Source organism: Branchiostoma lanceolatum, chromosome 10, assembly GCF_035083965.1.
Source record: "Branchiostoma lanceolatum isolate klBraLanc5 chromosome 10, klBraLanc5.hap2, whole genome shotgun sequence".
NCBI lineage: Eukaryota > Metazoa > Chordata > Leptocardii > Amphioxiformes > Branchiostomatidae > Branchiostoma > Branchiostoma lanceolatum.
In genome coordinates this window covers 1,591,465-1,604,537 of record NC_089731.1, presented here as the reverse complement: position 1 = coordinate 1,604,537, position 13,073 = coordinate 1,591,465, and the positions used below count along the sequence as shown (strand labels likewise).

The following is a 13,073-nucleotide window of genomic DNA, read 5'->3' as shown; positions in this document are numbered from 1 at the left end:
ACCATAGCCGCCATCTTGGATCTGCTCGAAACAGCCGCTGGAGGTCAGTACAACGTCATCAACTCGGGACCAATCAGCAACGGCGCCTCTAGTGACGTCGGAACCTTGCTGACCAATCACGAGCTGGAGTTTCAGACCTGCGTGGTGAACGCCTCGTGTTTCTTCATCGCCAAGGAGGCGATTTGCGACTGCGAGGATTTCAACGACCTCGGGAAGTGCTTCGTGCGAAAACTCGAGCAGAAGGCGGAAGAACTGGAATCGTCCGACACCAGAATATCCGCCTGCTTAGAAAGTCCCGTGCCGAACCGCATCAATGTCACAGGATACAAGCTCGACTGTCACGTGTTCGGGCTGAGAGACTTTACTTTCAGCGTTAACGTGGCGCTAACGGGGAGGAACTGTACCCAGCGCCCGGGGAAGTGCTACAAGGCGACGCTTAGCCAGAGACCGTGTACTCTGTACGTTAAACGGGGCATGGATGTCGGTGACAGGACACGCCCCTCCCCCATTATCACCGGATTGGGAGTACTGCTTGTCGGGAGTATCATCACCGCTGTGCTGTGCTCCTGCGACAGGACTGAGCAGGATGACGTGTACGTGTTTGACGCCGAACTGAACAAATTCACACTGGCGAAAAACATTATCTGAGGACTCTAGGAAAGGAAGAGACTAATGATCATGAAATGGTCTTAATGCCACTGTCACACAGCACGAATACAGTCTGCAATCTCTATAAGACGTTTTCGGCAGTAAGACGTAAAATGTTCTCTAGACCATCGCGTTATCTAAAGGCATTGGCCAACGTTCGCAGGTCCTAGAAACCAACGAATATGATATCATGGTAAAATACGCGCGAACCTATATCGATTCTGAAATTGGGCAACCTTCTGGTGATCAACAAATACGGTCGAAGCTCGTTGACGGAATGACAATGGCTTTACGACTCGAATTTAGAACGACAGTTTTAGACATGTGAAACCCCTAACAAACGAATCACTTATATTCTACATGTAGTGATACCATAATGTAGCACTGTCTCATTCCAACGACATTAGAAAGGTATCTGTACACCCAATTACAGGTTAGAGTATAGGATTCTAACACGGTACCCTTGAAAGTAGTTTCCGATATTACCTACTTAAGATGTATTGGTTTTGAAAGGCGTATTATAGAGAAAACTGTGATCGAAAAAAAAGCTGTAAAGAAATTGCAGCAAGCTTTTGTATGAAACGTTGTCATCTTTCTTGATACTAACTTTAGACCAACGTCGACCTGCTTCAAAAATATTTGACAAACATTGACATACTCGACGAAATCATCTTACCTATATCTAACAACATCTGTATCAACAACACTTACGTCTGTAGATATAGTGACATACACTTTATATATACATTTCTGGAATACATATATCGCAAATAAATGGCTTTTGTACCCATTTGAATAAACATCTGTCTTTTTCTTCGCGGACTAAATCATACTAACGCCACCTGAGTAAGATAAAGACGATGTAGAAATAAACTCTTGAGTCTGGGCAGCAACAAAGAAAAGAAACCTTCCGGTTGAAACTAAACATAAACAGTTCTCACTGTTTTGTTAACATGAAATATACATTCATAAAAACATTGAAAAATATCAACCTATACACTTGTAAACATAGTTCCTTATCAAAGATAAAGAAAATAATATTCTCTCCCGATAGCAGCATTATATTGAATTATCACACTCCCTGGTGTATCCAAATAAATATGGTGTCAGGTCTCGGCTACCATTTCTATAGAGTGCAACCCAAACGCTCTATAGCTTTATGTGTATCCGTGAATACTTCCACGAGGTTGGTACATAACTGGTTAACAAAGTTCTTCAAATGCGAACAGCTGGAAGTTACAACTTCACCGACGCTTCGGTGACCATCTGTCACATTTCCTAGGGACACACTAACAGGTTCTACAATGCGGATCACTGGAATAACCATAGCCGCCATCTTGGATCTGTTCGAATCAGCCGCGGGGGGTCAGTGTAGCGTCATTAACTCAGGACCAATCAGCAGCGGCGCCTCTGGTGACGTCGGAACCTTGCTGACCAATCACGAGCTGGAGTTTCAGACATGCGCGGTGAACGCCTCAAGATCCCAAACGTGTAGAACCAGTCGGTATGGTCATAAGGAAGGTGACGGACGGTCATCGAAACTTCAGCTACGTAATATCAAGTACATGGTGATGTAAAAATGACTCTGTTAACCAGCCTCATACTAGTAGTACATATGGCTCTATCCCGACGTTAATGTGATATGGTGCGTTAGCCGTCCTCCAGGTTGCACTCCTCCAGCTTGGTCTCCTTCAGACACTCCCTCACGATTCTCCGGATCATTTCTTCCTGAGTCTCTGTGGTGGCGGGGGTCACCTTCTTCTTCTTCACACTCTGGAGTAGCATAAAAATCAAACAAATATTAGACATGTAGATTAAAGTTAAACTGCAAATTGCCGACACAAAAATTTGGACTTGCCCAAATTTTCGACTCATCAACCGTCGAAGTCTTTGTCAACTTCAACTTTGATCCAGAATGACATCTACCAACACAGATGAACTTTCAACTGTACACTTAACTCTTTTCAAGGTCAGTGGGTACCAACAAGAAAAATGACAGCTAGCATTATATTAGGTAAGAACCGTGTAAACAAAACAAACAAACACTCAAACAAACACTCACCCAATTGAACCAGGCGATCTCGCCCGCGGCCACGATCAGCGCCAACCCCGCTCCCGCTCCCAGGATGCTCAGGATGCCATAGAACTCCGCGATCACGTGACCCTCCCCGTCGCTGACGGAGTTTGACCCCCCGTGAAGGTCACACCCGGAGGCTGGCCACCATTTTGTCGTCAGGTCGTCAATCTCGCCATTTTCCTTCATCTCAAGGACGCTGAAAAACAGTCAGAATTTGTTTTTTGATAACGCCTAATCTCATGTTATCATTTGAACGTTTACAAAATTGAAATCAACACGTTGTAACATGGCTTACCGGGAAGATACTTCTTTTTTTCTTCAAGCATATTCAAAAGTCCTTATTACGGGATCTTGATGACGTGTGCAAATTCCATGTTTAACCATCCATCATGGCGGACAATACTGACGTCATAGTCACGTGAGTGCAAAACTGCAAATTCTGTGGCACTGTGAGTTGGTGATTGTGAATAAAGGGGAAGTTATCGCGGGGATTAAAATTTAGTTAGCAGTAGGGAGAAAATGGAGTATTTGTGATGGGTGTGAATTTGCGGTGGAAACAAAGGGGTTAAGTAGACAGAACAGAAAGTTTCGTGGTGGTTTTAAGTACGTGGTGAAGAGGAATATATGCTGGAATGCAGTAACCAACCTTATAGTGAGTTCCTCTGTGTAGGGACTGCCGTGCGGCAGACCGATAGCGTAGCTCCTGTGCAGGAAGGTGTTCCCAACCATCATCAGCTCGCAGCTGTTTGCCTCGTCATGGAGGACCTAAATGTTAAACATCAACGGCATAAAGTAAGGGTGAGGCATTCGGAAAAGCGCCCTCTAGCGGGCCAATGCCTAGCTGCATGCGGTCGTTCGAATCATGTGACACAACAGGCGACCACCATCCTGGCACGTCGAAGTGACGTGTTTGCAGACAGCCTATGGGAAAGCACCTTCTGGTGAATAGACCCTTTGCCAATAACGGCGGCCATTTTGAATATCCCGGGGTCAGCTCGGGGTCATGCGCTAAAACGAGGCTCGTGAGGATATACCCTTCGTATAAGCCTGTATTGCAATATAGGTATAGTATGAAAGAAATTGATTTGAAACCATTGAACGCAAGGATTTAACATATCATCACCTCGTACTCTTTTTCTTGGGCTGTAACTAACAGAAAACAGCACGAGGGAGCTTGTAACGGAGGCTACGTAAAACCATGCAGGATTTTGACACCTAATTACCTCGTACTCGACCCACGGCCCGTCGTGAATGAAGATGTAGTTCCCCTCCCGAACCCTGGTCACAGCCTCGTCCAGGCTCGTCTTCAGCCCGTCCTGGTGCGTCTGGATCTGCGTCCACATCTTGTCGTACGTCGTGCCCAGACCTGAAACACATGTAAAAATTGACCTCGACCAAACTTCTGTATTTCTGTATTTTCATGAAATATCAAATCATGTATTCATGGGACAGGGGTGATATCGACTTCCAACAACCTTTGACCCGTTGCTGACGTCACACAAGTCACCTTTCCAGATAGGGTCAAAAAGCCGAAGAGCACTGAGTGATTCAGGTGAAAATTCCAATGAGTGCAATCTCCTGAGAACAATTCAACCATTTTCCATAATGTAATTCACTAATTATAAGTCAGATAAACTTGTTAGTAAGTTCGCGAGTAAGCCAAAACCTTCCTTGTTGAAGAAGTTCTACTTAAAGATGCCCGTGCGACCCACCGTCCTGGTCTTGCAGGAAACTGTGCACGGCCGTGTCCTCCTCTATCCCATACGTAATCGCCGTCTGACCAATCAGATCGTCCGGCGAGTTGATTGACGTCTGGAGCGACTTGACGGTGAGCGAGGCGGCCAGGTTGGCGGTGTAGGTGTTCACCACCACTAGGGTGAAGATCCCCCAGGCCAGCGCGAGGACCCGGATGGAGATCCCGCCCGGAACAGCGATGTCTGGAACACAAGAGAACAACTAGAGATGATGTCCGATCCATAACTCTCTCGCACTCTTGTTCTTGGTATCTTTCTTTGTATGTTTTTCTGTGAGTCTTTCTGTGAGTTACTTTCACTCACTCACTCAGTCACTCACTCAGTCACTCTCTTCTGTGTTTCTCTTTGTCTGTCTGTCTGACATGTCTCTGCACCCCCCCCCCCCCTCTCTCTCTGACTCCGTTTCTCTCTCATTTTTCTGTCGGGAAGCAATGCTGGGCTCATTTAAACACAATGCTTAGTTTTTCGTCTAGTGAGCAGATGTAACATGACATTCAATCTAGGCTTGTTTTGTAAACTTTAAGGAACACCAAAACTCACCACCAGTTATCCAACCCACAGACAGCCACACGGTTGTTCCCAGATTCAGGTCCTCGTCTTCAAGAGCGCCCCTAGTGAGTTTATTCCGCACTGCTCCGAGCAGGAACATCAGGCCGGCGACGCCCAGTGAGGAGCCAAGTATGGTCATCCACACCTACGTCAGAGTGTGACGTCATGAAAAGTAATCGCATTGTGGCACGAGAATATCAATCTGCTTGTCTTATTAGCTTGTTACAATTGTTTACAATTTAATGAAATGAACTATTAGAAATCGCAATGATATATGTCACGCCGACGCAGTGGCCGGCACAAAAAAAACGGTTCGTCGGTAAAAGATTAATTAACATGCCAATCAAGAACTTGATCTGCTGATTTAAACATATATTAGTGATCTAATGTACTAATGTCACTTTGCCTACCAGACGTCGAATACCCCGAATATAAACAAACAACGCTCGGCATTCGTACAGGCAAAATATATAAGTATTAACCTTTCCAGGACAAACTTACATTTTCTCTTAAACATTAGAGTCTGTTACTTTTTATTTGTACCTCTAATTTGAAGGGCGCGAGGAACGCCCAGAAGTCGTACGATCCGTGCACGTCAGGGACCTTCATTAGCATACCGATCCCGTACTCCATATAAGGCTTGGTGAAGTCGATGACGTCCTCTCGGTGTGACGTAATCGTCAGCGCGGCGACGATCATGTCGGCTCTCTGTGAGGAATAAATGCGGCAATCGTGAAAATGACTTACAGACCTACAAACAACAAATCAACGCTGCGGGAAAGAATCTAAGCGGCTGCCTTGCTCCTTCTATGCGTCTTTTAGTCTTTTCTTCCACGCATAGAAAGGGATCGGAAAACTATCTTCGAGTAAAAAAAAGTTTTCAATCATTTAGCTTTAAGATAAAGGTTAGGTGTCTGATCAGCCGGCCCTTTGGTCTTAAACAGAAAGAGATTAGATAATAGACGAAAATGAGAAAAATCCTTTGTAACCGATACCCTTCCAGTCTCAAACAAAATACAGAAAATGCAACAATCAGACAGAAATACCAGCTAAAAGCAATACTTCACGCCCTTGGGGTAAAATAAAGGAGAAAAAAACTTTGCCTCACGTCGAAAGAAACAGATGATAGATAATAATATAAAAGATCATAGATATAGATAGATAAGACCGTAGATAGATGAAAAAACTGACCCCGTCCACGATGTCCCCCACGGCCCCGGTCCACCCCGTGCCGGAGTGAAGCGTCCCCTCATGCCCGTCAGACGACTCTGTCAGGTTGTAGGTGAACTGCAGTTTGCTGGCGAGCGCCTCCAGCATGTCCACGCAGAACCCCCGCCAGGCCGTCTCGTTATTAGTGGTGCGCTTTATGGCAAACGGATGCTCCTGTGGAAGATAAGCAGAAAATTTATTTTTCTAATTTGAATGTGTACAACGGACAAGAAGGTTTGTACCAGTTGTTAGTTTAAAAAAAAAACATCAATTCGGAATGAACGAGGAAGAGCGAAAGAAATTCATTTGGGAGAAATTTGTAAGGTTTTTGTGGGTTGGTAAGTGAGTGAGTGAGTGAGCGAGTGAGTGAGTGAGTGGGTGAGTGAGCGAGTGAGTGAGTGAGTGGGTGAGTGAGTGAGTGAGTGAGTGAGTCAGTGATTGAGTCAGTTAGTGAGTCAGTGAGTCAGTGAGTCAGTGAGTGAGCGGAGAAGAGAGAAAGATAGCGATAGAAACGACTGAGCGGGTAAATGAGGGAGTGAAAGGGTGAAAAGACATTCAAATAATCACAAAAAGGACCAGGAAATTCGAGAAGGGATCACAGCAAAAACAGAAAACGTAATTGTCCAATGTCTCACCTCAAATGTCACCACTTGGAAGAACTGTCCTATAGAAAAGACAAAGGGACTTGCTTATTCATAGTCAGGGCCGATTTTATTTGTTTTTTGACAAACAGATGCCAGAAAGTCGATGAAATTCAAAATGTAGATCGTTATGAGTAATTACCGTGCAGGCAAGGTCGAACTTTAGCGTGCAAAGAATTCGGACAGAGAATCCGGTATTCAATATTGTCGCCCAGGCTTGTCACTCACGGCAAGCTTACCCCCAACCCTTATCAGAGCTACGCTACCATGAAATACAATTGAAGACTTGTAACACTAACACCCAGATCGTTTACAATCCACGACGGATTCTGTGCAAGGATCAAATTTACGCGAAGTCCTTTATTTCGCTCGCGGACTGGTATTGGCTTTTGTTCTGCATTGATTGTCGTGCGAGTTCATTGCGTTTGCTTAGTATTCGCTGACGTAATTTTTGTCGTCAAACAGGAAAACAAGTTTTAGTTTCACGGCTAAAACAAAGACACGCCTTAAATTGGATACACCGAGGCTGCGGCAGTGTGGCGACCTTGGTGACAGGAATTGTTACATGAATGTAACGAATGATCGAGTTTTGTTGACTCAAAGTAGATACATTTACACGATTTAAAGTAGACGCCTCTCTTACCTCGTAAAGTGACCTAACGTTACATTGTGCGTTTCTCCGTACAACATTACTCAATATGTGGTTGAGTGTTACTAACTCCTTTTTCATTGACGTATCCAGAATTTGTTACATTGGTTGCCACGACAACTGAATAGTACGAGACACACCCAGAAACCGATCCCTCTCCCGGTACGCCTAATGTAGCGAACGTTCAGATGTGACAAGGATTGTTACAAACTTGTGACAAATGAGCGCGTGTTTTGACGCGGTGGAGAGGGCTTAAAAGGCGTGGCGAGATCAGAAGGAGACATTCCCGAACTGACCAACCCGAGCTAGCCTCTACCAGGCTCAAGAGACGGCTGGAAAGAAGAACATCAATCTGTACTCCTTCAGCAGTCGAATTCCTTATCGTTCTATTTGGTCAAAATCTACTTTCCATTCCAAGCCACTCTACTCTAGTCCTGGGTTCGCTTAGTTATCGATATATACAAGACGGGTCAAATGTTACAGTTATTTGCTTTAGATAGGCGACGTCATTTCCGACGTCTTTTTACTAATTTGACCGATTTTGAGATTATTATTTCCTCTGGTCCAAGCATCAAGACATGAACACCTGTTGACATAGTTATTTTTAAGCACGTTCTCTAAAATGGATAATCTCCAATGAGAACTATGTGTGACCCAAACTACTCACCGTTGCAAATAAATCAGAGCTCTAAATACGACAAGCATCATCATAATCTTACAATTCAGATGCGATAATTCTTATACTGCATGCATAGGTAAACGCACAGGGTAGCTTCAAGACGTCACAAAGAGCCACACTACCGTGAAATACAACTGAAGATTTGTAACACCAACACCCTGAGCATTTATCGTCCACGACGTATTCCGCTCAGCAGGGATTGAATTGACATCAAGTCCTTTATTTTGGAACTCAGTCCGGCATTGCCTTTTGTTCTGTGCGAGTTCGCTGCGTTTGTTTAGGATTCCCTGAAGTAATTTTTGTCGGTAAACAGCAAAACAAGTTTTCATTTCACGGCCAAGACAAAGACAATGACACCCTAGACTAGGTACAGATACCCCGAGGCTGCCACAGTGTGGCGACCTTGGTGACAAGAATTGTTACATCACTGTAACGAATGATCCAGGTGGAGTCAAAGTAGATACATGCATTGTGGTTAAAATAGACGCCTGTGTAACTTATAGCTCTTTAAAGTGGAATTTTTTTCTTTTGAATGTAAAATCTCTAGGTATGCGGTCTTTTTTCTGCAAACGTAAGGACCAGTCTAATAATTCTACAAATCTTGTCGTACGGTTTTCAGCAAGGCTGTGAAAATACAATTTGTCGACATATACGTTTCTAACACACACACACAAGCCAGCCTTTTTTCTGCTTTTTTTAAAACCATCTGAAAATGAAAAATATTTATGCAACGCATACTTAGTGGCGATGTAATTTCCTTGCACATGTGGCGCGACATGTTGTAAGTATTTCGGCCGAGGGACAGCCGAAGACATGTTTACGAAAAAGAAGTCATGATCACAGCGCCTAATTAGTCAACATGCCACCGCATAATGAAAGCGATTTTTCCTGGGAAATTTGCCAGAAGTAATGAGGAAATAATAGTATAAAAGAAAAACAGACTACACAGCAATTAGAACCCAATACGACCACGTGATACGACCGCATTTTCTTGTCATAACAGCTGTTCAGTTTTAGTTTTTCAAAGTGATTGTCCAACTTGGTTGTTTAAAACCTTCTTTTTTGTTATTATACATGATAAAGAGGTTGGTTGTGAACGGATTACAGCGGCAAAAGCCAGCATTTTCTGATTGTTATTTCATGATAAGTGGTATTACGTCGTCATAGTTATAATCAAGCTCTTGATATCTACAACAGATAATTTCCTTGGGGAACAATCTTTGGGGCAGGCTACTCTTTTCTACTCAGTTTAAAACTCTTGATACGATAAGCCTTAAGATACGATAACCCGTGCATTTCACGGATAGGTAAACACACAAGAGGGTGGAAATATACTAAACATAGCGACTGTGTTCAGTTGCAGTAACCTCTGCACGGTCACGTAATTGCTCTACTTGCGTTGAAGTGCATTTAGGGTGAATAATTTGTTGATTGATGTGTACATTTCCCGGTTTTCTTCCTTGTTACAAAAATTCCTTATGTTTCTGGAATTCGTCCCTCTTCCTAGGGCGGTACCAAACAGCTACTACTACTCATGCCGGGACAGAAAAGAACATGCCTGTGGGATTCCAGGAATATTTGAAGACGTCACACAATACTAAACTTGTTTACTGAGAACGTCGCTAATAATGCCATAGTGCACTTTTCTCACTTCAACCCTTAGACATGCACGTCGGGTATGAAAATGCGTGCCTGTAATGTCAGTGGCTAAGTTGTGATGGTGGTCTGTCCTTTCGAACTAGACCAAAACACAGACACCTCCAGATATGTCCTGCCCTATTGGGGGAAAAACCCAAACAAATTCGTTTACATAAAACTTAAACAAGGTTACAAAATAACTAAACAAGGTCACAAAACAAGGTTGCAAGAAGTAACAAAAACAATTATTGCAAGCTTTTAAGTTATTTTCTTGGCCTCCTATCAATCCTATTTCTGCTGAATTCTACTATTCATAACCCCTATGAAGGCCTGGTGGAGGCCACTTTATCTCAATCTTACCCCTTCCACTAGCCACATGGGCGACTGTTAGCTATTCTGTAAAATAACGGCAATCTCGGAGATTCCCTGACTCCCGAAAACACTATCATGACGTTCTTTGTGACAACAACCCGCGGCATTGTTAGTGTTATTATGCCAGTGGTGGGTCTGTGTAATACGTAAGAGATAATGATGATACGATGACGTAAAAGGAAACCGGACTAATTAAGACAATTAGTGTCCAGGACGAGTAGTTCTTGTTGTCATAACAACAGTTCACTTCAGAGTTCCAAAGTAATTTTCCAAAAGTTGCACCTTCCTTTTTCGTTGTTATGTGACATAACAAAAACAGATGTTTTTTTAATTTTTAATTTTCATTAATTAAACAACAGAAGAATATACAGGACACGCATTTGCGATGTTTGATTTTCTGGCCAAAAGGAAACACGCCACACACCGACATAAAAATTACGACAAGCCATATGTCTGCCATAGTCCTACCTTAAAGTCTGTCAGGTCCTGTCAAATAGGGCACTTCGGTAGCATACCGAGTCTTATTGCATACGACATAGTGCTTGACATGATTACGTGGCTGAGCTGAAACGTACCATTTCCTCAATATTTTGACTGTTGTGTCGCGGAGGTGGTCAGACTTGTAGTCTACAGCCGCGGAAACGGACCAACACACCGAGACAAGTAGTACGGAAAGACACATGCCTGCTAGGGCCCTTGTTCTACCCACGACTTACAACAACTTTCTAATTTTCAGTCTAGTCCCGGTCTAGTTTGGGCACTTCCCGTTGCATACCTAGTCGCACAGCAAACGGCATTACAAGAGCTATTTAATTAGGTGGCTAAAGTTTTTAAAAAACTTGAAATAGCTGTTGTGTCGCAGAGGTAGTCTCCCTTGTCTGGCCAGCAGAAACAGTGCAAAACCTCGCTAATTTTACGGTAAACGTTACTGAGCTGTTTAATTACGCGGATTTTGTATTGAAGTAAAACGTACCTTCTATTGACTCGAGAGGTAGTTTGAGCCGCCGAAAAAGCACAGCACACGGACGGAAGAAGCACGGAACGCCACATGTCCAGCTCAGCCATAGCTTCGAGTCTATTAACAACTTCTGACAACTTTGTCAGTGCAGCCCAGGGCAGGCAGTAACCTCGCTTATCTAAGGCTAAGCGTCACTGCGATGCTTAATTTCGTGGATTTTGTATTGAAGTGAAACGCACCTTGTATTGAGGTAGTCGCTGTTGTAGTCTGGCCCGCAGAAAAGCCCCAGCACAGCGACGCGAAAAGTACGTAAAGACACATCTTTGCTACAGCTGCCCGGATTCTACCGCTGTACAGAACAGCCCCGGCGCCAGGCCACCTGGTCGCCTCGCTAGTGTCACTGTGCACCGCCCGTGTCTTTGAATTCTTAGGTCGAACGGAGGTTAGTCAGCGACGAAAGGGGAGGAGCTTACGCGTCTTGAGATTAACGAGGCACTTCAAGGAACATGTTACGGAATAGTTCTGGCGTCGGCGAACCTGTCGGCAGGTGTGAACAGGTGAGTATGAAGGTGGAAACTTGAGTAACAGTAAGGTGTAATCTGACGGAAGGTAAGGGAGCGTGCGTGAGCTATCGGGGAGGGGGGAGGAGAAACCTTTTTCCGAGCTATTTAAACTTAAATCGGATGTATCTACCTCAAGAGCCACTAGGCCCAGAAGAGGACTGAGTGAGTGAGTGAGTGATCTATCTGTTTCACTCAAGTAGCTCTACGAATAAAAACGACAAAATGTGTACAATTTAGTACATAGAATGTTTTGAATCTCCCCTTGATATCCTGACCATCCCCTCCGCTATACCAGTAGTGGACCGTCCCCAGCCTACCGGTACGAGTTTGTCGGGTCATTAGTACAGGCCGCTGTGCCGACGTGCGGCCTTGAGAGTAAGGTGGGGATAGTTGGGCAGTCACTACACGTTATAATTAGTTTATAGGTCTGCGACGACAACCAGGGCCTTTTGTGTTTTATATTTTACAAGGAGAAGGGTCCCATACTTTGAAGAGTGATCGCAATGAATTGAACCTTTTCTGAGAAAAAAACAGGTTCTTTTTAGTACCGATCAACATCAGTGATGATACAACGTCATGCCGTCATACATTCTCTCATTAAAACAATCATAATTAAAGAGCCTAAAGAATACATTGAAGTTTATAACAGAAACGCAAGATAACAGCTACTCATGTCAAGCAACTGGATTTATTAAACGTTCAGAGTCAGACGTTTCATCCACTGTCTTCAGTGACTAAACCAGAATTAAAGTTGAAAACGTAATTTTAACTTGATGATGGCGGTCCTTAATGATTATAACTAGGGTAACTTTCCTCTTGGTGTGATAAAGTGCAAACTCATGGTAAATATTGACATGTCTGGTTCTTAATTGCAGGTCATAAGAGGTATCATCCGATATGGTTCTAAAATACTCAACTTTAACGTTGCATTTGGTTAGACAATATGAGCTTGTAAAAGAGCGGTTTTGTGTTGCTGTGTTGTTATAAACCCTACCCAAGCTAGGCGTGTTGTAGGATTATGTGATTGCTAATCCTGCATTGCCCTCCTTTCTCAAAATAGTTTTTTTCTGTAATTGTTTGTCTTGAAAAGATCCATAGTAACACGCCATGGCAGCATCTACAGACCACAATACAGTAGACCAACAAGGCCCTCTAACGGAGCAGATACAAAGTTTTAAAGGTAAACACATTATTTGCATTGTCTGCTACGTCGCATTTGCGTTTCGGTCGGCACATCTACTCAATAGAAATCCCTATTTGATCATAGGTAGCAAGCTACGGAGCCTGTCCGTTTGTGTACGTGATACACTTGCAACCAAATGCACAGAATGACTTG

At 43.7% G+C, this 13,073-nt stretch overlaps 1 protein-coding gene across 1 annotated transcript; it reads right to left on the bottom strand.

The window, feature by feature from the left end:
- Positions 1-1,218: 1,218 nt before the first annotated feature.
- Positions 1,219-11,506, bottom strand: LOC136443443 (glutamate receptor ionotropic, delta-1-like). The gene is made up of 10 exons (XM_066440680.1): positions 11,414-11,506; positions 6,873-6,901; positions 6,220-6,411; positions 5,572-5,736; positions 5,020-5,173; positions 4,438-4,662; positions 3,949-4,091; positions 3,372-3,490; positions 2,711-2,921; positions 1,219-2,421 (listed from the first exon to the last, which is right to left on the bottom strand). Exons 1-10 carry the CDS (start codon positions 11,493-11,495, stop codon positions 2,299-2,301), a joined length of 1,443 nt encoding a protein of 480 aa, XP_066296777.1. The 5' UTR covers positions 11,496-11,506; the 3' UTR covers positions 1,219-2,298.
- Between the last annotated feature and the right edge of the window lie 1,567 nt (positions 11,507-13,073).

Excerpts from the sequence above, each read along its gene's own strand:
- LOC136443443 (XM_066440680.1), bottom strand. The coding sequence starts at position 11,495 with ATGTGTCTTTACGTACTTTTCGCGTCGCTGTGCTGGGGCTTTTCTGCG. Across the intron at positions 4,663-5,019 it reads TGTGGGTTGGATAACTGGTG|ACATCGCTGTTCCGGGCGGG; the intron begins GTGAGTTTTGGT and ends CTTGTGTTCCAG. Across the intron at positions 4,092-4,437 it reads TTTCCTGCAAGACCAGGACG|GTCTGGGCACGACGTACGAC; the intron begins GTGGGTCGCACG and ends CATGTGTTTCAG.